Below are 22,612 nucleotides of genomic sequence, written 5' to 3'. Positions count from 1 at the left end.
AAAGCAAATTACACTGAGAAACATGACTCTCACATTCCAGTGAAACTTCGATAATTTCAGAATTCCAACGTTTAATCTGTAGCATGAAGTTATATAATGCAAAACTGTCGTTTCATGTCAATTAACTGACAGCTACCGAAAACCTGGACATTTATTGTTCAGACTGGCCTGTAGCGCCCTCTAGCGTTTTCCTTTATGAAACATGAATGAAAGCCGTGCGACTCATTTAGCACAGATGAAAAGTAAATTGATATAGCTTAATCCACATAACAAGCATAATGAAACATATTAAATGCATTGTACAGCGCAGTTATTATGAAAAGCCAAAAATTACGAAATTCTATAAAAACAAATTTTGGCGCATTGTTTAGTTATTTAGATCTTCTCGGAGAATACAGTAGATGCCATAGGACAAATGGTAGGACATTTGTGAGTTATAACTAGACAAATAGAACAAAGTAGAAAACGCGTAAGTATTACAAGTGATCATTTCGAAAGACTGGAAATTCCTAGATACTCTCCTGCGCGTATAGGCGCGTGCTCAATGCACCCACCGCGGGGCACGAGCGGGCCGTGTGTGATGACGTAGGCGCACCTCGCGGGCAGCCGAGGCTGAGCGGGTCCAAGAGGAGCAGATGAGCTTCTGGGCTACTTAGCTAAGCCTGGAAAATGTTAAAACATGACCGGGGAGAGGGTCGGCTCGCTCCTTACCAAGTAGAGGCAACAGGTATTTGCACCCTGTCGCTGTCCCGACCGCCGCCGACACGAAGGTGAACTGGGGACAGGCAGTTAGCATTGAAAGTAGCCGTTAACATGGGAAAGGACGGGATCGCGGAGCGGGATGGAGTGACAGTCATTTCGGGTGGTCGGGCGCCTTTTAAAGCATAAACCGCCGTCTGCGTCATGGGCACGGCTTTTCTTGTATAAAATCCGCGACTCTTCGTTATCCAGGCCTCCTTTCTGCCAGATTTAGCCGAACAGCTAACTGACTAGCACCGCACAATAGCCCGTGCCAAACAGTAAAACGGGTGTCGGCCATTCCGGCTCATTTGTTCATATTTTGAATAAACACCGTAATTATTAAGCATGTCTATACGAGTTTACTTTGACACATGCTTATGAGCAAAAATGCCAGCTGCAAACTGCTATATAGTGATACCAATGTGCTTCATCGTAAGGATGCAAGAATTTAATGCATATATTAAATACTCCTGAACCATTGAGTAAGGCTTATCATTTTTGCATTGATTTAAATGAATTCCGTTACATTGTGCACAAATTTTAACTTAATGACGCTGGATCCTAGGTACATTTCTTTGAATGCTGTCCTTCAAAATAAACTGGAGCAGTATATAACCTTTTTGTTCAATTTCAGATCTGTATCGCAGTAGCTATGGAATCTGAGGCTAACTTGTACCATGTGGAGTTCCCAGACTTCTCCTGCTCCATCCTCCAAAAGCTGAATGAGCAGCGTCAGATTGGTCAGCTCTGTGACATCACGGTGGTCATCCAGGGCCACCGCTTCCGGGCCCACAAGGCCGTGCTGGCGGCCAGCTCGCCGTACTTCTGCGACCAGGTCCTCCTTAAGAACAGCACATGCGTGGTGTTGCCGGATGTGATGCACCCCGGCGTGTTCGACAGCCTGCTTCAGTCATGCTACACCGGATCGCTCTCGCTTCCGGTGGGGGAGATAGTGGGCTTCCTGACTGCGGCCAGCTTTCTCCAGATGTGGCACGTGGTTGACAAGTGCACCGAGCTCCTTGCAGGGGGTCAGGCCATCCTGTGCCAGAAACCTGGCCCAGGTGGTGACCATCCATCTCCAGGTTACTGCAGCTACAACAGCCCAAGGGGCTCCCTTGACCTAGACCCAGCTCCCACACGCCGGCCGTGTGCCAAGATCTCCGGCTACAAAGACAGGGAGATGGAGCGATTGGTGGAGAGCTGCTTCTCTCCTCGAGCCCTGGAGCGGGACGGTGTGCTCGCTACGTCTCCACCCTCTGAGCAGGACCATGGGAGCACAGAGATGGCCAGCCAGGATGGGGAGGACGGAGGCAGTGACGTGACGGAGTACCGCTACCCCCGGTCCCTTTACATCCGTCCCAGCATCTTGTACCACAAGCGAATGGTCCTGGTCAAGCCAGAGAAGATGGAGCAGGATGGCTGTGAGTTGGGTGGTGGGGACACATTGGGGGCTGAGACTACCGAGGAGTTAGATGGGAGGGATCCTGAGGGAGTGAGCACCTTAGAAGAGGGATTCACATCAGTTGCTAGCACCAGCTCCCTTGATGCCAGCATGGAGGAGAAGCTAGAACTGGAGGAGGCGCAGGGAGGCAAGCACTCATACGACGAACCCCTCGACTTTTATGGTGCGTCTATGGAGGAGTTCTCTGCTGAGAAAGTGGAGGCCCCTCCCAGTGCATCCAGGGAGGATGCTGAGGGTCCGGAGAGGGAAGATGGCTCGGAGCCGGCCAGCGGGATCCGGGAGGAGACCTCCCACTCGGGCTTTGCGGCCGTGGTCTACAAGCTGTACCCCTGCCAGTGCGGGAAGAGCTTCACCCACAAGAGCCAGCGGGACCGGCACATGGGCATGCACCTGGGTCTGAGGCCCTACGGCTGTGCTGTCTGCGGCAAGAAGTTCAAGATGAAGCACCACCTGGTGGGCCACATGAAGATCCACACCGGCGTCAAGCCCTACGAGTGCAGCATCTGCGGGAAGAGGTTCATGTGGAGGGACAGCTTCCATCGGCACGTGTCGTCTTGCACCAGGGCTCAGCAGGTCAAGCAGGCGGCCCATATCTGCTGATCCCATCTGCCTCAGCCTTGACAAAGCTGCTTACTACTGAGTTGGGGAAGGAATATATCCTCCCCCCCCCCAAGTTTCATGTTTGTTGCTGACAGGGACAGAGTTCAGTGGCGTCTGCGGTTCATGAACGCTGTGGTCTATGAACAATTTGGTTCATGACCAAGAAGTTTCATGAAAAAAATGCATTGGTTCGCGTACATAATTTGGTTGACGAACAGATTCCTCGACCAGATTCCTTTTTTTATACTAGTGTAGCACCGGCGGCGCACATGTCCCAGCTAGGGTGACCACCTAATCCATGTCAGGAGGGACACTATGAGCTACAACAGGATTTGTAAACTACCATTTCATACATTTCAATTAAAAGGACCAGGATTTCACTTAAGCACTGGGTTCTTGCCGTATGCTGATTGGTCAGTCTCCTATAATCATGCATATGTGTCAGTAATGTTAATGCGAAACAGCTGGATGAGTCTTTCCATCTAGGAACTAACCAAACATTTTAGCAGAGCACAGAACCCTTTCAGCTTTAAAGTAGTTCGTAAAAGCTGAAGTAGCTCATAGTGTCCCTCCTGACATGGATTAGGTGGTCACCCTAGTCCCAGCATGCCCTGTGGGCAATTCTAAATAGAAGGACCACAACAGGCACCCAACAAGCACCGAAGCCAAATACGCAGACAGGAAACACAAGGATGTCAGACGCCGAACTGCAAGATGCTCACACGGTGGGAGATTTACACAAGCTAAATACACGCGAGGATCGGACCGGGTCGGGTACACAGAAGACACGGAAAACATACGCCCGACTACAGGGAAATGCAACCATTAACATTAACAACAACTAATTAACAACAACAATACAAGGGTTAAGGACTGTTAATAAAGAGCATGATTTCCCCGGCAAGCAAGTCTCCATGTCTCTCTCTGCTCTCACAATGCCTGTCTCCACACTATATTGTGTTTTTCTTTAACGTTTTTAATATAAAAACCAGAAAATTAACAAAAATAATTTGGTAGGCTTGTGAACTAATTATTTGAATTTCAGTGCTTTCTTATGGGAAAAGTTGTCTTGATTCGCGTACAAATTGGTTCACGACCACTTTCCTGGTATGGATTGTGTTCGTGAACCGCAGGCACCACTGTATTAATTTTCATTATATACTGTATGTATGAAACATTTTACTGTGTTTTTTTACTCCTTTGTAGTAGTTATCCATCCATCCATTCATTGCTTATCCTGGTCGGGGTCAGCTGGACCCTAACCCTGGGATTGCAGTCCATCATAGGGCAAATCCACGCAACAGCACTCTATGGGCAATTCAGAGAGGGAGCAGCGGGGGTTTGGAGCCCCTGTGCCTGGAGGTGTCGGGCAGCAGCAGCGATCACTCTGCATCCCATTACCAGTCATGTGATCGCTTATTAAGGGCTTAATTGCACGTGCACTAGATCTGCAAAATGGTTCCTTAATTACTATAAAGCATTCAGATCCCCTTCCAAAAATTGTCTTATGTTGTTGCATTTTTTATTTTTATTTTTTTTTTATACTTTGTTGCATTTATAATATACATGATGTCACAAAAAAATTACCTTCTTTTCCATATATAGCCATCTATAGACGATTTAAGTGTTGGGTTTTACATGCTTTAAGTAGGAGCAACTTGTAATATATTGTCCGTCATTAATAATTTAACTAAAATCTGTTTAATTGTGAGTCTTTGAGGTCAGTCGATAATTCGTTTGTTGGCATTAAGAATGCATAACAATGGCTGTGATTAAGTACAGGAAGTCATTTAGTATTTATTCTGAGAGATATTTTGTCTCAACACCTGGTTAGTAACTGTCTCTATACGGGTATTCTTTTGAGTATAGCAGCATATGCAGTAATTCTTTTTTTTTTATGTATGCATTGATGCCAATAGACTGACACTCGACATGCTGTTTTATGTACCATTTCCACAGCCTGCTGCACAGAAAAGCAGCTGCAGGTGTTTTTTTCACAGTAAAGCTTACGATCAGTGCTATTTTCCTTTTGGAGATCTTGTTTTCGTGCAAGTGTGGAGGCGGAGTGGACATCCTTCTATTAAGACTGCACACAGATGTGTGCATATATGTATACGAATGTTAGAGGTATTTTTAATTGAAATTCCTGAATTTTTTTATTTCAGAAGCATGTAAATAATATATACATGCTTTTGGTAGATATTAGGTGTCGTTTTTAAAATTCCTCATTGCTGTCAGCTTGATTTCTTCTGCTGAAACAAGTGCTACTGCTTTAACTTCACTGAGTACTTACTGCTCACCATATAAGCTAAATTACTCCTAACAGTGGAAAATAAGGCAGGAAAAATGTGTAGGTTTTGAAAACCAAGAAAACAGATTGCAAAAACAAAAAGTAACAATTGATTAAGATTTGCATTCTAAAATAAAATCAGAAAGGTGTATTATATAGCATTTAACAGCGATGGATGTGTCTGTAATATGTGAAGCACCTGATTGGTTTTGCCAGCTCAGAGGATGAAGTATATCACTGTTTAGGTTTTTTCATTCTAATTACAGGAGCTGCTGCATTCTGGGTAAAAGATACTGTTTATTATTGTTTATAATAACACAGATTTTACAGTTCTACTTACTGGATTATTTAAAAAAATCTATTTTGGTACTTTCCAGCAGTAACAAGCTGGAGTGTCACATGGTATTTCTTACACCTGTTTTGTAATTTGATTTGAAATAAGGGTGATTTGGAACTCAAATTTTTCTATTTTCTTTGCATGTTTTAATAATCATTAATTATTATTCATGATTGCTTTGTTATGAAACTTATTTGGTTTAATTTGACATATTGGTGTATTTTGGTTCTTTTTCATGGTACCCTAGTGCCACTTCCTTAACTGCATTTTGTGCTGGCCCTTTATAAAGGGGGATTCAAGTATTTTTTTTTGAGCAGGATGACAGCTATATGTGATTTTTAAAATGTTAAACCTGTTTCCAATATTTGTGTTCTGTACTCTAGTACTTAGACATTTTACACTAAGATTATGTTAAAAATAATGGATATATCACAGTGATACTTGAACACTTTGCGTATGGTTTAAAATGGTACTTTTTATTTATTGCTTTGTTAATATGGTTTGTGGGGGGAAAACTGCCTACTCATAGAATATTTTGCCATTAGAAATTTCTTCTCATAGAAGAATATTGTGGCTCTTTTGTACAGAAATGTTGAGCAATAAATGTAAGCTGTTTTAACTATTTTTCCAGCATTTAATTTCAAGCGATGGCTCTCCAGGAAGGACCTGCACTTTGAAATGATGCCACAAGGGGGCCAATGTGCTTTGTAATTGTTGTGCTTGGGGTCTGTTCACAGACGACATTGAGCGTGGGAAACGATAGCATGGGCCCTATGAGTGCCAGACCTCTGTTACATTATGGACAGGAAATATCATCACATTGGCTTTTGTTGGTAAAAAATTAGCTGCTGTCTGGAAAGGGTCCCAGTGATGTATTCACACCTGCAAAGTCCAGGTGATGATATTTTCTGTCTAAACAGTCATTTTATTCAGTTGAGCAAAAGAACACATGCAGCACTGTGAGCACCTGTAGCCTTTGAAATGTTTTATCTAGAATGAGTGCAGGTGAAAAGTTCGTATGGGTATTGAATTCCACTGTTTTATATTCTCATTATATATGAGTGTTTTTGTGCTTGAGGTGGTAGTATCAGCAGTAAACGTAAACTGCTGAGGTTTACAATTGACTTACAGTGCAATTGTTTTACAGCATATTTGACTGTTATTTTACTTAAAGGCATTGTACTTAGAGGTTTAGTAAAAGTTTTACTGTTTTTTCCCTCCCCACATAAAACGTCTAATGCTTTGCATGATGATTTTGGAACAGTTTGGTTATACCTCAGTGTTTTTCGTAGTTTTCTAGAAAATTTGACTAAATAGGAAGAAGATGGTAAGCCAAAAAATTCACATTGAAATATTGTGGTTTGTTGTAAAATATTTTTTTTCCTAAAGGCCGTTTAAAAATAATTCAACTAAAGAAATCGTTACTATAGATGGCAGTTTAGGAGTCACCTTTTCCAAAGTTCTGTGGCAAATGCCCGTGGTGTGTCATGGGACATTAAAGAGTTATTCCACAAATATCTTTGAACAAAGTGGAGATAGATTAAGGCTGATGAATAATAGTGGACCAGCAGAACATTTATTTACAAGATGCATATCATCTGTAGTGTTTTATTCATTCATTCATTCGTTCTCTTGGGGTAGAAACTATTCTATCAAGATTTTTCTTAGTAATATTGCTTGCTAACAGGTATTTCCCCAAAGTGGATAAAGTACGTTCTATCTAATCCTATGGCAGAAACTTTATGAAGCTTTAATCTTTTACTCGGTTATACTGTAGCAAATGATTTATATCGTTTTGAAAAATAAGTAGACTGGCCTATTCGCCGATGACAACATACATTTCTTAATGTACACACGCTAGTATTTTGTTTAATCGTTTCCTTTAAACCGTTTTTTAATCGTTGGGTATATCAAACAAAATATACTTAAAATCTATTTATAGATATTGGCGAGGGCAATAAAATATCCGGCGTTTTTTGGCTATTCGTGGGGGGTATGAGCAGCCCAGCCCCATGAATACCAGAACTGTTTGGGCGCTCTGCCATGTACTGGTCAGCAGTGGCCAGGAGAGCCGGGGCTGTGAGCACCCGCGGAAGGCGGTATTAAGGGGGGGGCATCAGTCATGTTTCCAACGGCAACCAGAGGAGGAGCCAATCGGAAGTGAGCTGATAAAACAAGATCGGCAACTGACAACTCATCGCAGCCCCGCCCACCCCGTTTCTCCTGGCCGTCCGTCACAGCGACATCCTCTACCCGGAAGTAGACCCTCGCTTTACTTCCGGTGAAGAAAACCTGGAGAGGAAAAAAAAAAACATCAGCCGCGGGCGCGTAGCTGGAGTAGGAGGAGGCCCTGAGTAAAGTCTGCTGCTGTGGGGGGAAATGGGCGGCATTTGATCGGGGGAAGGTAAGGTTATTTCGTACATTTGATTCTGTCATTCGGAAAATAGAATAAATCGACTTCGGACGTCTTTAAAGGAGCGTAAGGAAAAAAAGTCGAAAAATCAGATGGCTGGCCCGATAGCCAAGAAGTTGGCGGATTTCCCAGGGCGAGCCTAGAAATCCGGTAATGTCAGTTAGCTACCAGGTCGGGGCTTTTAATGGGCTGAAAATAACCGGCTTTGGGAGATATCCCGTTGCAAATTATATATCGCCGTTGGCTAAACGGCTAGCCAGAGATGGGCTGCGACTTTGGCTAGGCGAGTTGTCCCCCATAGCAGTCAGAAACGCTGGGTTTCGAGCTATGCGGTTGGCATCCCGGAGAACCGGACTCGGCGGCTAGTTTGGCTAACTAACGCAGACGGGGCCCTGGAAGTGACAGTTTTTCCTTTTTCCCCACATCCCCCGCCGGCTTCCCCTGTACTCCGATGTTGTAAGGGATGCGGACGCGGAGACTGCCACTTCATGGGTCTATTGCACGAAGTCCACTTTTACTGGCGGGGGAAACTTGCTGTATTCCTCGTAAAAACCGATTTGTGTCACATTAAACCTTGAACGGTTGCACAGACATGTCGGGAATGCCCTCCGGCATTTTATTGTAACTGCAATTCGCCTTCGCCGTATTGTACGCAAAAATCATACAAAAATTTCGATCGTAAAGTAAAATACTGATAAATGACAAAACTGGTGACTGCATTAGGTCCGGAATAGCGCTAGACTAAGTCCCTCGCATTTTGTAGCCGTTGCGGTTCTCCTTATTTTGCCTTTAGCACGGCAGTCTATTTTTTGCCATATTTTTATTGCGCACCCAAGAAATGTTTCAGAAACTTCTTGCGTCTATGAACTTAAATTGTGGACTTCAAGGAGGCTCCGTGTCCGTATTGTGCGGCGTCGTTGACACTGGTGTATAGTTTCATTTGCCTCAGCATTGCGCCGACTGCTAATTTTGTAAGATTGCGTTGGATTTGCTCGCACGCTTTACACACACACACGTATATATATGTGCGTGTGTTTGCTTTTTCATACCTCTTTTAAGTGTCGTTTTTTAAAACATCGAATGGGAGTGTTGCTATGGAAACGTGCAGCGGTCGGAACCACGAAATGTCATTTTATGGAGCACGCGCTTGCACCGCGGGAGGTGCAAATGGACTCGTCACACCTTCTGCACTGGATTCAATAGTCCCTTCTTTCAATTGCTCCCTTTAATATTTCTTTTAAAGAGAGTGACATGATTGGTAGCGGTCTTCCAGCTCAACTATTTATTTTAATCGTTAAAAGTACCTACTTTTGCCCCCTGTCCAGTTCCGTTGTCAAGTGATGTGGTTAAAACGGTGTCCAACAGTAAATGTCAAATGACAAGAATTTTTATTTTATTCAGTGAGGGCAATGCCGACAGCATTCTGCCCATGTTAGGAAAAAATCTGGTTTTACTCTAGACGTCATGATTCCCTCTGCAATGACTTGGCTCTATTCTGTCAGATGAATTCCTGTATATATTGTACATACACATAATGGTATTGCCTGTTTTTGACTTGATTTTTGCCTGGTAGGGTGTGTCATCGGACACTTGCCTAAAATGGGTGCTCTAATGACAATAATTAATAAGATAACCAAGGTGAACCGCTCCATCACTGTGCAGATTTTTTGAACTAACGGTGGAGCACAGCAAAATCCGGTGAATTTTGGTGATTTTATGTGTTGATTTTTTGTGTCATTTGAATCGTGTGGTGTATTCAATAAAAAGAGAATTGTGTTACCATATGACTCTCAAGGACCTAGATTTAAAGGTCTCCATGTCAGTTGCTCTTTACCGGGATGTATTTTTGGGTGATAGAATCCAACCATTGACATGTATACAGTAAACATTGTTGGACTAGCTGAATATTCTCCAGGGTTCACAACTTGCATACATAATGTGAAATGTCTCATGATGAACTAAGGAAATGAGATTTCTTGAAAAACTGAGAACCAGGTCTCTGGTGCATACATATTAAAATTTTCTTTAAGCGCATATAAAATTGCCTGATTAACTTTCTTGTCACTTTTCAAATGACTGTCTAAAATGAATTTATACAGCTTTGTGGTTTTTTTCACCCTAGTTTACATATAAAATTGAGCTGTCAAACTGGTGCATGCAAATCTTTTTGCCTCTGTTGTAAGTAAATACTGCAATAAGCCCCCATTAATTATCGAATATAACAGTATTTAAATATCACATCTAGAATCAGCCAGGACACATGTAGCAGCATGAAGTACCAATGCCAGCCTTGTATTCATGTTTTTATTTGGTAGTTCATGGCTGTTTTTAGCCGTTTGGCCCCTTTGCAAAAAAATGTTTCTCCCATGAGTGCATAATTAGCAAGCGGCAGAGTGGTGAAGAAACAGTCCTTGTATCAAGAAGATTTAATGTGTTCATGTCCCGGTCTGGCCTTTGGTGCTCTGTTCTTCAGCAAGGTGTGGAATATGTACTGCTCCAGTGAAATACCCACCCCCCTCCAAAAATCAAAGCTTTCAGGTGCTTGAAAAGCTGCTTCTGTCTTATTAAACCTTAAAGATTGTACAAGCACTAATTCGTTTTCATGGCAACAAAAATCTTGGTATTTGAGAGCACCGGTACTACAGAACTACTGCTGTGCTCTGCTAGATTTCACATTTCAGGATATTTTGTATGGTAAGGCTGTTATGTGGTAGGAGTGAAATGGCACATCAGCCAGTACTGTGTGAATTTGGTATAGCATGATCTCCACCAGGCTCTCTAAGTGTGATGGTGATGTTCTGCCGTAGAGCTCCTCTTTTGCAGCCATTTGGTGCCACTCCAAACAGGCCCATATAGGCTTAATGTTGTAGACTGCTGGTCTTCAGGGTAACTTTAAAACAGCAGCAGTTTTCTTTCCCTTTTGATTCTCAAGTGAATGTCTACCATGTACTGCAATGACTTATGCTGCCTGGTTCTCATACCATCTCACAGTATTTCTTAAAGCGAAAGTAGCAACCAGTGTTATTGTGCGAGCGGTTTGAACAATGCCATTTTATACAATGTTCTGGCTAAATCTGGCAATGATGCTGAGGTGTAGATCTGTGGAGTTTGACCAGATGTGAAGACTGGTGCTACTTGAACAGTGTAATGTTGCATTTGTGTAAAGGAAGGTTTGTTCTTAACTGGCTGGGGTAAAGTCTTTGCATATGAAGATGTTCCCAATCGTCATCATGACTGTGCTACATCTTGGTAATTATGACTCATTATGTAACTAAAGGATGCCCTCATTACAGAAAGTCCTTTACTCTGTACCCGCAGAATTGCAAGATAGCATTGTATGGAATATGTTTGCTAGATGAATAATTAATTAATAATATGCTGCCTAGAAAGTCTTTCTTTTGTCGTTGGTCAGCTTTATCATCAGACACCATCTTACCTGCAATAGGTCTTGGTTAACCAAACCCTTTGGTTAACTTTGTTAGGTAGTGCTATTAATTGCTTTGATTTTTATTCCTGCATTATGTTCTGAGGTACAGCAAGAACAGTTTTGCAAGGACAGATTTTTGAATTAAGTGAACATTTTTTCCTGCTATGCTCAAAAGTAACCAGGAGAAGCACACATCATAGTAGGTACATGAAACTTTCTGACTTCTGATCCACTCCTTCACGGCACCCAGACAAACAGCAGGCTGCAGAACAAAGCTGCCATGTCAGTTTTTAAGAAGCAATTCTCTTCAAATGTGGCTTCAGATTTGGCATTTACAGCATTTAAGTCTTTGTGCTTCTCTGAGATTTCTGTGGTGACTTGTGCCTAGGTTTGGGCCAATGGACGATTGCATGATAGACGTCTCAATGTTGCACTAGTATCGTGATGGTTTAATAAAGAAGAATCACTAGGAAGAATCTGAAGTGATGGCACTAGTATGGTTTAACTCAGTAGCTGTACTTCAGCGATTGCAAATAATAATAACTTCTTTCTAATTAGTTAATAATAGTCATAAAAGACACACAAAATGTTGTTATAAATCAAAATAAAAGATTAGGTTGTTTCCCGATCACCTTTTTTTTTATTAAAAAAAAAAGAGCTGCATACTGTGTAGGCTACAACTCTGGATTTCCAATTGCATACTTCAGTACTAACTCAGGATTTCCAATCGCATACTTCAGTACTTAAACTTGCTATTTGTTTTATTTAACAAGTTTAAATAATGAAGTATGCGACTTGCAATTTACAGCATGCTGTATGGAGGAAAGGAAATGAAAGACTGGAGTATGGGAGTACTTCCGATACACAACTGCCGATACCGATACAGAATCCGATGCAAGAGCTCTTTTTCCTTTGTTATACTTTATATATTATTTTTTTAAGCTAGTAAATACAGATGGAAAAAATGTATGACAAAAAATATTTAATTAGGCTACTACAAACATACATAACGTATTGTTCTACCTCATTTGTATGTCTTGTTTTAAGCGTTTTTGAGGCATTTGCAGTTAAAATTTGAATACAATTTTTCTACCATTGGCGTCAGCACAGTTACACATGTTGCGAAGGCAGCCCCTCTTGTACACAAGCTGCAGCGAGTTCGCAAGACAGTCCAAGTTAGCGACTCCCAAATCATCCATTGCTTTTTTTATCTCGCACAGTTGCGTGCGCTTTAAGTGGGATTGTCTATTAAACGCTATTCCCACCTCTCAAAACTTTATTTTACAAAGATTGCAAATCGCTGTGCTGCTGGTTTGTGTTAAAAGCGTAAAATACTCCCAGATCGTCATGTCTATAATATCTTACGCTCCTCGTACTGCGAAGGGTATGCGCATGACGTCACAGCATGCGGAAGTCACTGTACTCACACCCACTGAGTAGCAAAAAAGACTGAGGGACGACGTTAGCGTTCGATTTGAATGCCGCAAAAAACACATGCAAAATGGGAAAGAGCTGTCGTGCGATTGATTGTACAAATAGATTTAACACGAATTGGAGCTATCTTTTTAGAGATTGCCAAAAACTAAATAAGTACTTATAGGACGTGGATCGGCCACCCATGGCCGATACCCGATCCATCAAATAGGTCTGGATCGGTGCATCTCTAGCTGTGAATGGGCTCAAACATGCAAAAAATAGAAATGGTAATAAATTAATAATAATAATAATGAAGTACTCAATAAATTTATCAATAGTCATTAAACATGTAAAAGTAACTATAAAAATTTATAGTGCCTTTACAAGACAACCCAACACCCCAGATGTCATAAGCTAGTTAGGTAGACATTGCCCAAGAATTCTGGTTTCACTTATGTAGACAGTGGGCCATTTTCTTGGTTGTCCACTCTATTTATGGATTTTTCTGATCTTGTTTGAATTATGTGCTGTGTGAGAAGGTGCTGCTTACTTATGAAGTCACTAAAGTGCATCAAAATTGCCCAAGGGGCTCACCTTTGAAGTTATATGCACAAATAGGTGTTTTTGGTGCACCCTTTCTCTTAATCAGTGAACCAACTGCAAAAACAATAGTTGCCTTCTGGAGTAGCAGTCTCCAACCAGTGTTTGCTACCTATGGCATATGCAGACTGCAAGGGCTTCTGGGAAGGCAGTTGTGCATATCACATGTTCACCATGTATGATTGCTGCATGTTTTGACCCGACACCGCACAATTCTACCACGCCCTGGGCTCAGATCCGCAGTACACTGATATCAACCTATACATACATTTTATTTTCTGGTATATCCTCCGCATGATGAGAACCAGGTTGATGTGTTTTCATCGTTGGCAATATTAAACAGACTTGGCAGTACAAAGTGCACAGGAATGGCTCTGGGCCAGTCATTGGGTACATGCTGGCCCTGTTGATTACAAATGGGCTCAAAGCCAGGCCCCTAAAGGACACTTTCATATCGAAGTCTGGTGATGAAATTTTAGTCACACTCTATGCACCATGTTCTGTATAACATGGGAAAAATTGGAGACACCTTTATTCACTTGACCATTTTTTAAAATCCCTATTGGTATTGTTTATGTACACTATGTGTAATGCCTTTGCAGTTTTTCTTGAGCTTTGCAGGATATGGATGTTCCTCTGCTGATGAATGCAGCTGAATTTCCCTTTGGGATCAATGAAGTATCTAGCAGTATTGCAGGGAATTGACTGAAGAAAAAATTGCAGATAAGGCTTCACCTGAACAGGGTGTCTTTCTTAGCTGTGGTGCTGCTGTCATTGACAGTTTGGTTTGACGATAATGTTTTTTTTTTTTTTTTTAATCTCTGTCGGAGGCTGCCACCCCCAGGGTAACAGATGCGGCGTGTTTAAATGGAAGCCCCCTGCCTGATCAGGCACTGTAGCGCCGCAAACATTAAACCGGAGTCTGTATAGGTGCATTCCTGAGCCGCTCCTGTGAGACCTGCCCTCTGCTGTGTGACGTTCCGAGCTGACTTCTCACGTGAGAACAAAGGCAGGCTGGCGGAAGAAACCTGAGCAAACTCCTTGGTGCCCTCAGCCCTCAGCCCAGAGACCCCAGTCTTCTCTCTCTGCTTTGTGTGCCACTCCGAGTTTCGCCCTTTCTGTGCCATCAGTGATGCATGTCAAACGGTGGCTGTCAAGTCAGTTAGTTGCTTCGCAGGTCCCAGCCTTGAGACATTTGGGTTATACTTAGATTTTTATCTAAACTGAGCATTTTTGTCGGTATACCGGCCGAACATACTAATGTTTATCTTTGCTGCTTTTTAAAAGACGTTTCCAATCCTCTTTAGAAAATGTGATGTTTTGAGAAGAATGCAGAACTACTAAGGGGTTCCTCAGGCTTCTGAGGGCTCTTCTGACAGGAAATGCTCAGTTATATATTATTTAGTGTGTGCTGATAATACTGTTTTGTGATTCAAATTTTTATTCTGGGTAGGCTTACTGGTCAGCAATGAAGCTTGAGTCTAGGAGGCGATAGAAGTGTTTTCTGTGCCGCTGATGGTACAGCGTTCCTCCTTTGGCACCGAACCATGACTTTTTTGCCAAAACAGTTTGAGTGCGGCCAAAGAAATGAGCGAAGGGACAGCTTTGTCCACCAGGACAGAGGCAGAACAGTTAACAAAGTGCTATTTTTATCTGTACTGATTGCACCTTCCAAACGTGGGAGGTCTCGTTTTCCCTGACCAATTTGAATTGCTTTTTTTTTTTTTTAAATATAAATTGTGCAGCGATTCAGGCACAGTGTAATTATCACCGTGCACTGAAAGTTCCTCTTTGTGAGATTTCTCCTCTTGGTCTCCATGCCTCCCACCGACAGTGTGGCCCAGGTGATGCTAGGAAGCACAGGCAGATCACAGGGTTGCTTCAGTGCAATCTTCAGCTTCAGTGCAGCTGTCCTAAGTGGAAGATGTTTTGCCAGAGCCAGCTGGCCTTGAAGCATTCTGCTTATCTCTGTCTCTGGAGTGAATTGTGTGCGTCTCTTACAGACTGAGGAGTGATCTGGGGCTGTGATGGAGTTCTCCTTGGTTAGCCTCCTTTCACATCTGGTGGGCGTCTCCTGCTGCGCCATTACACATTCCCGCATTCGGCACCGTGGCAGAGACACTTCAGATTCTTCCTCTTAGGTCCTTTCCCCTATGAGCTTGTGGACTGCCATGTGGTGGAAGTTGTTTGTCAGGATTGCAGTTTCATTTCTGTACTATCTTTTGGGGGGTGGTTGTATGAGACTATCCTGCATTTCAGTTGAATATATCAAAACAAGGAATCTTTAACCAAACCACGACCACGGGTAGCAGGCTGGGGACCTTGCTCTGTTGCATGTCAAGTTCTTCCCACTATGATTTGCTTGTCAAGCAAATTTGGCAGAACCAGGTCTGCAGTTTTTGCAAAATGCGCAAAACCCTGCTTATCTTTTTACCCTGCTTATTTGGCAGTATTTTGAATTTGCTTTTTATTACTTTATTAACATGTGAGAAGCAGGCACTGAACCCTCTCTTGTAAGGGCATTTTAAGGGTGGAAATGTGTGGACATAAATTTGCTGCAGACCCAAGTGAATTAAGAGCAGGTGATGGCAGTTACGGTCCACTGAACACTGAGCCTCCAGTCCACAGGAAATCTAGCCTGTAGTTGAGCTATTTTTCTTTTTTTTTGGAATGCAGCTTTTATGTAATGAGAATAAAGTTAATTGCTTTTTTGTTCAGTATTTTCAGGTTTTATTAACAATGCTGTTTCTTTTGTCTGTTTATTTAGCAGTGTATTTTTGAATGTACGTCTTCTGAAAAGCATTGAGCATAAATGAATTTTGGAGCCCATGGCTTGACCCACATGGACCGGGTAACTGTTTCACTAGATCAGCAGAAAGCGCCCATCCCAGCACAGCCCCCCCACCTCCACCCCCCAAACCCCGACCTTTCTGGGAAGAGGGTCATCCTCGCGGAGTGAAATGCTGAAATAGTCAAGGCGCTTATGTAACACTGGCAGGGTGATCGGGGGCCACTGGTTTGCCATGTGGGCGGAAAGCTTTAACAGGACCGCAGGGTGCCTGGGTGCCCGAGTTTGCTGTCCAGCAGAGGTGGTGGGGGGGGGGGCATTCCTAAACCTAAGATCCCATACTGGCAAATATCTAAGAAACAACTTACTGTTCCATATTTATAAACTCGACTGCTGTTTTTTATCAAAGCATTTTTTTTCCATGGAACAGAGCTTTGTGTTAGGGAGCCTGGTGAGAACGATATCGGAATGCTGGATCCCAGATGCCAGCCCTTTCCTGCTGGACAGGTTTAGCGGGTTGGTAAGACTCTCTGTCTGTACGTGGCTATCTTGGCAAGGCAGGCTGGCGTGCTGCTGGAGGCTGTATAGGTGTGTGTTGATATGGGGGCGGGCGGGTGTTGAAGAGCCGGTGTTATCACTGCTCTGGTTCGTCGGGCTTGTGGCTTATCTCGAAGCCGCCGCCGCCTCGTGTGGCCCCCTCTCCTTCACCCCCCCCCCCCTTACTCTCCTCCTCCCCCTCACCCCTCTGCCCTGCCTGGATGGAGGAGTGCGGCTTGGGTGACAGGTGCTCGGCAAGCCCTGGCAACCGGAGAAAGTGTTTACGTTCCCAGACTGCTGACGTGGAGACCCGGGCACGCTGGAGATGTCTCTGGCGATTCCATGCATTGGGGGGTGTATTGGGGGGAGGGGGGTGTTGGGGGGAGGGGGGTGAGGCCAAAATGGGCTACCTGTATGAACCCTGAGATTTTGTTTTGCTGGGAATGCTGGCATTTCTCCATTCTTCAGGCGCTCAGGTCGCCTGCAGCAAATCTACCCCTGCTGCCTCTCTTGATGATGAAAGCCTGTCTGAGCTGGCTTGGTACTAACCTGGTTGAGTAACTTTACCCCAAGGGAGAGGGAATCAAATGTCTGCAAGTTCTTTGTGTGTTATTGAGGCCCTCTCCTGTTTAAGGGGATGACAGGCCTGTGTGGAGGGTGAGATCAGAGGCAAGCTGGTCAGTGGAGCTGCGCTGTTCAGGACATGCATACTCTTCTCACACACATGTTTTGCGGAACTGGCAGAAATGTTTCAACCGCACAGGCCAGCGAGTGTGAATGGGCAGCCTAATGTAGGACCTTCACCCTCCGCTGCCTCATGAATTGGATCATTGAGCTTGGTGTGGACTCTTGGTTTCTGACTGCACTGTGCAGGCCTGTCTGACGGCGTGTGTCTAAATTTTCCCCTTGGAAATGGCCGCAGAAATACTCTAGCTTCTATTCTGCCACCTAAAGATATGGCTTTGAATTAGGGTTAGCATAGGGATTGTGGACTTGAGGTCGTACCAGAAGTAGTCGTGCTGAAGATTACAGTGTGCTTGTGGATGCGTTTATGAGCTGCCTGGAGCGTGGAGCATGTCTGAAACATGTTCATACATGGAAGGCCCCAGCTATGCAGGCTAATTATGGCAGTGTACCGGTGGGGTGGGGGGGGATATTAGTGCAGTGATCTGAATTGGTGGTGGATTGAACATGGATTGTCATTAGGTTCAGTGCTTAGGGTTAAGTCTCTGCAATATTGGGGTCTCCTCACTTTGACTAAAGTTCATTTCCCTGTGCTCTCCCCTCCCCAGACCATCTACGGGAAAACGTGAGACGTGGCCCAGACATGGAAGACGGCAGCGGCCTGATCGAGTTCGACGTGCCAGAATTCAGCAGCACAGTGCTCAGCCAGCTGAACGAACTGCGGCTCCAGGGGAAGCTCTGTGACATCGTGGTGCACATCCAGGGCCGGCCCTTCCGCGCCCACAAGGCCGTGCTGGCGGCCAGCTCGCCCTACTTCCGTGACCACTCCGCCCTCGGCACCATGAGCGGCCTCTCGCTCTCTGTCATCAAGAGTCCGGAGGTGTTCGAGCGCCTGCTCGCCTTCTGCTACACTGGCCGCATGGCGCTGCCGCTCAAGGATGTGGTCAGCTTCCTTACCGCCGCCAGCTTCCTCCAGATGCAGGCCATCATCGACAAGTGCACGCAGATCCTGGAAGGTATCCACTCCAAGATCAGCCTGCCCCCTGGTGGTAGTCCTGGGGGAGACAGCCCCCAGGGCAACCGAGATGGCTTCAAAGACGGGGCTGCCTTCCTGAACCCCGTGCAGGTCTCCCCCCCCTATTTCCCACGGCAGGCGGCAGCTCTCCCCGGCGCTGCCGAGGCCCGGCCTGATCCAGGAGGTAAGGGCCCGGCCCGGCCACGCGCACCAGAGGAGGGCCAGTCAGACCGTGGCAGCAGCAGCGACGGGGCCCCGGAGCAGGAGGCAGAGCTGGAGCAGGTGGAGCTGATCGGCCGGGACGGGCAGGTGACAGACGTGCGCGTCAAGATGGAGAAGGCGGAGCGGCCTAGCTGCTCGGACAGCTCGTCGGCCGGCGACGACGGGTACCACACGGAGCTAGTGGATGGCGAGCAGGTGCTGGCAGTCAGCGTGGGCTCCTACGGCCCCATGTTACAGCCAGCTGGCTACACCTACCCGCCGCTGTCTGCCTCCGCCTTTGTCAGCCTCAGCAGCGCCAGCCCCTCGCGTTCCATACTCAGCGGCTTTCGTGGTGGCCGTGCCCGCCCCAAGCGGCCTGCCGGCACCTCCCCCGAGGCTCCAGGCCGCCCCAAGCCTTTCAGGGAAGACGGGGAAGCTGTCAGTGCAGCAGCGGTGGTAGCGGCGGCCGCCAGCCCTGCGGCAAGTTTCGAGGGTGACGTACGGGAGCGCAGCCTGCGCGGCCAGTGGTACCCATACAGCGAGCGGCTGGTCTGCATCTACTGCGGCAAGTCCTTCAACCAGAAGGGTAGCCTGGACCGGCACATGCGGCTGCACATGGGCATCACGCCGTTCGTCTGCAAGTTCTGCGGCAAGAAATACACGCGCAAGGACCAGCTGGAGTACCACATTCGCGGGCACACTGACAACAAGCCCTTCCACTGTCAGATCTGCGGCAAGTGCTTCCCCTTCCAGGGCACCCTCAACCAGCACCTGCGCAAGAAGCACATGGGCGCCGTGGATGGCGGCAACCACACCGACTCCCCCGAGAGGACGGAGGCCGCCGCCGCCGGTGACGCCGCCCCGCCAGGCGAAGAGCCAGCTGGGAACGGCGAGGAGAGCGCCAGGGGCAGCCCGGAGGAGTCTCCGCATGGCTCCCGCTGTGATTTTTAGGTCTTGTTTGCGTTTCCTTCGTCGTTTCTCGTCGGAGCGTCATGGGGGGTGGGAGGTGGAAAAGAAAATGAATAATTTTAACTGTCAGCGGTTTTAGCTCGGAATCCACCCTCCTGCCCCGTTATCTGATGCGTGGCTCGCATCCTCCGTCAGGGTTTTCTATGTCTCGTCAGTCGTTAAAGGGAGTCGATGGACAAAAAGTGGAAATAAAAGGTGCTTTTAAAGGATTCTCTCAAAGGGAAGGTGGAAGTTAAGTATTAATAATTAACGTGGGGGTGGGCTGAATAATCAAGGTCCCCCCCTTTCAGTTTGGTGTTTTTTCCTGTTTTAATCTTTGTGTGTTAAACATATTTACAAAGTAATATAGGCATGATGCAATAAGACAAGTAATAATGTGAAAGCTCAGATAAGTGATTCTCGTCATATCACGTCTTTACCTGACCTCTTTTTGCACACCAGGTTGTTGATGAAGCAGTAGCTTTCTCACGAGGAATGTCGTGGTTTTTGTTTTATTTTTTTGTGTTTTTTTTTTTTTTTTTTTGGTCACACATCCATCTCTTACCTCATGATACATAAACATGCTCATAACAGACAGTGTTGTAACATTTTCCGTGGGTTCTACCTCATAGCCAAGGACCCGGAAGGATGACGTTTACTTTAACAAAAAAATTATATATATATACATGGGGTTCCAGGTTACACTAGGGGAAGCCTGAGTGAGCCGCGCGTGTCTCACACCGGCGTGGTGCGGCGTGGGGGTGTAGGGAGCCATCAGACCGAGTCACTCGGGCCGGCCACTGTGGTCCGGGGTCTTGTAGTTTACCTGTGAACGTCCACAGGAGTCATGCGTGGTGTAGCCTTGGTGTGTGGATGGTGGCACCACACGCATGGTCTGCTGACTGTCTACCAGGCAACTAACCTCACTTTCCTCCATATACATATATATATGTGTGTGTGTGTGTGTGTGTGTGTATGTGTGTGTGTGTGTATGTGTGTGTGTATATGTTTATGTATATGTATGTATGTATATGTATGTATATATATATGTATATATATATATGTGTGTGTGTGTATGTATGTATGTGTGTATGTGTATGTATATGTATGTATATATATGTGTAAATATATATATATGTGTAAATATATATATATGTGTAAATATATATATATATATATATATGTGTAAATATATATATATATATGTGTAAATATATATATATATATATGTAAATATATATATATATATATATGTAAATATATATATATATATGTGTAAATATATATATATATGTGTAAATATATATATATATATGTGTAAATATATATATATATATATGTGTGTGTGTGTGTGTGTGTGTATGTATATATATATGAAATACAGAGGAAAGTAGCCAAGAAGCCCCCACACAGGGCAGACACTTGTGCAGTTATGTAACTTCTTTCACCTTTCAGCATCCAACTCCCATGAACATGAAGCTTCTACAAAGGGGCTTTTCCCGTTCGATGGTGGCAGATGTGGCCCAGGCCGGTCAGGGGGTGTACACTACACTACACACAGGCTCACATGTACAAATGGCATCGAGCAAACGAACGAGTGGCGCAGGACCCAGCGTGCGTGGTGCGTGCAAGGCGTCTTATTAAAGGGATGGGAACGCTTGGACACGAGCGACACGCGGCGTCAGGCTTCCCAGCCACGCTTAAACCCCCCCCTCCCCTTTTTCAGGTAATCGTATTCAGGACTTATTTCTCTCTCTCTTCCCGACTGAATTGCGGCGTGACGCCCTGTGGGGAGGTCTCCCATGTGGCTTTGTGTGTTTCCGCCCGTTAGCCGAAGCGGAGGAGTTAGAGGTATGGAATTGAGAAGAACTTGAGTGAAATGATCCAAAGTCAAACCGTCGGTGCAGTTTGTATGTGGAAATCGCCTGTGGAGTGTAAGTTGAGCGGCGGAGGTGAAGCCGCGTTGGTGGTTCTGCCCGTCTGAGGAGGCGAGGTGGTAGAAGATAATTATTTCTATTATAAATTTGTTGGTTGAAAGTAGCTTTGGTTTTTGTTGTAGTGTTGACTTTGGACAAGCTTAGCCTGTTAAGTAACCCCTGTGAAACAGCACTTAGTCTGCCGGGTTTAAAACTCACAAACTGCTGGTTATGAAATAATTCAGCCATTTGCGGGATTCCCAATGTGTTCGCTTCTTGGCACTTCACTTGGACCTTGACACTCTGTCACTTATATGTGTGTAATATCTTCACTCATTCACAGTACTGTAAAAGGACGACGTCTTACTCTGCTCAAAGAGTCCAGCTATGTGTTTGAAATATATATCCTCTGAACTGTGTCACCATCTTGTGTTCAAACATGAATATGGGCCAGGCTATTAAAAGTTTGAAATATAATACATAAAATTATGAGAAAAATATCATGGAGAGATGCAATTAAAATTGCACTTGGGTCTGTGATATCTCTTGTGGTTGTCTAACTATATCCAGCTATCTAGCATAACTACGTGGTTAGTTTTTAACTTAATCCACACGTCTTGCTGCTTCCGTTGTGCGTGCTCCGCATGCGTATCCCGCAACTGCTCCGTCAGTCCCGGCAGTGTTACTGTGAAGTTGTGACGTTCCCAGGCATGCCACTGTCTTAATCACGGTCATCGCCCTTTTCCATTCTACATTAAATGCCATAACAGTGTTTTGGTTTACAGCATAAAGCGTGCTTCAGAGAACATGTGAAATTTACCTTTGTTGTCTTATCCTTCTGGTCTTTGTGGTTGAATGTGCCACCACACAAGCTGCCATGTCAGTCTGAGCTCTGTGGAACATCCCCCCCCCCCCCCATCTCTCAGAACATACAGATTTGGTTGTAATGCAGGCAGATGTTGCTCTAACAGGCAGAACTGTCCTGCAGAACATAGAACTTTACTACTCCCCTCAGTCAAGGGTATAACTTCTTGCTTTATGTGAAAAGCTTTGGTTCCTCTGTACTTGGGCAGGTATTTAGCCAGGGTACACTTAACACCCGCCTTCCTCTCGCTGCCTTCAGGGGGAGTGGGGGGGGGGGGTCTTCTGTTTGGTTTAAGGGATTTTTTGTGAATAACACCCCCCTTTTTTGGTGTGCAAAATTCAGCATGTAGTTTTCAACCAAAGACCCCAACCA

At 44.9% G+C, this 22,612-nt stretch overlaps 2 protein-coding genes across 2 annotated transcripts; both read left to right on the top strand.

Moving 5' to 3' along the window:
- Positions 1-584: 584 nt before the first annotated feature.
- LOC111858720 (zinc finger and BTB domain-containing protein 43) lies at positions 585-6,052 on the top strand. The gene is made up of 2 exons (XM_023840724.2): positions 585-727; positions 1,376-6,052. Exon 2 carries the CDS (start codon positions 1,394-1,396, stop codon positions 2,801-2,803), a length of 1,410 nt encoding a protein of 469 aa, XP_023696492.1. The 5' UTR covers positions 585-727; positions 1,376-1,393; the 3' UTR covers positions 2,804-6,052.
- A 1,633-nt stretch (positions 6,053-7,685) lies between these two features.
- Positions 7,686-20,513, top strand: zbtb34 (zinc finger and BTB domain containing 34). Its single transcript, XM_023840723.2, has 2 exons — positions 7,686-7,834; positions 17,904-20,513. The coding sequence occupies exon 2, from the start codon at positions 17,939-17,941 to the stop codon at positions 19,460-19,462; it is 1,524 nt and encodes a 507-aa protein (XP_023696491.2). The 5' UTR covers positions 7,686-7,834; positions 17,904-17,938; the 3' UTR covers positions 19,463-20,513.
- The last annotated feature ends 2,099 nt before the right edge of the window (positions 20,514-22,612 follow it).

Source organism: Paramormyrops kingsleyae, chromosome 2, assembly GCF_048594095.1.
Source record: "Paramormyrops kingsleyae isolate MSU_618 chromosome 2, PKINGS_0.4, whole genome shotgun sequence".
Classification (NCBI taxonomy): Eukaryota; Metazoa; Chordata; class Actinopteri; order Osteoglossiformes; family Mormyridae; genus Paramormyrops; species Paramormyrops kingsleyae.
This window is presented reverse-complemented; position numbering and strand designations above follow the sequence as displayed.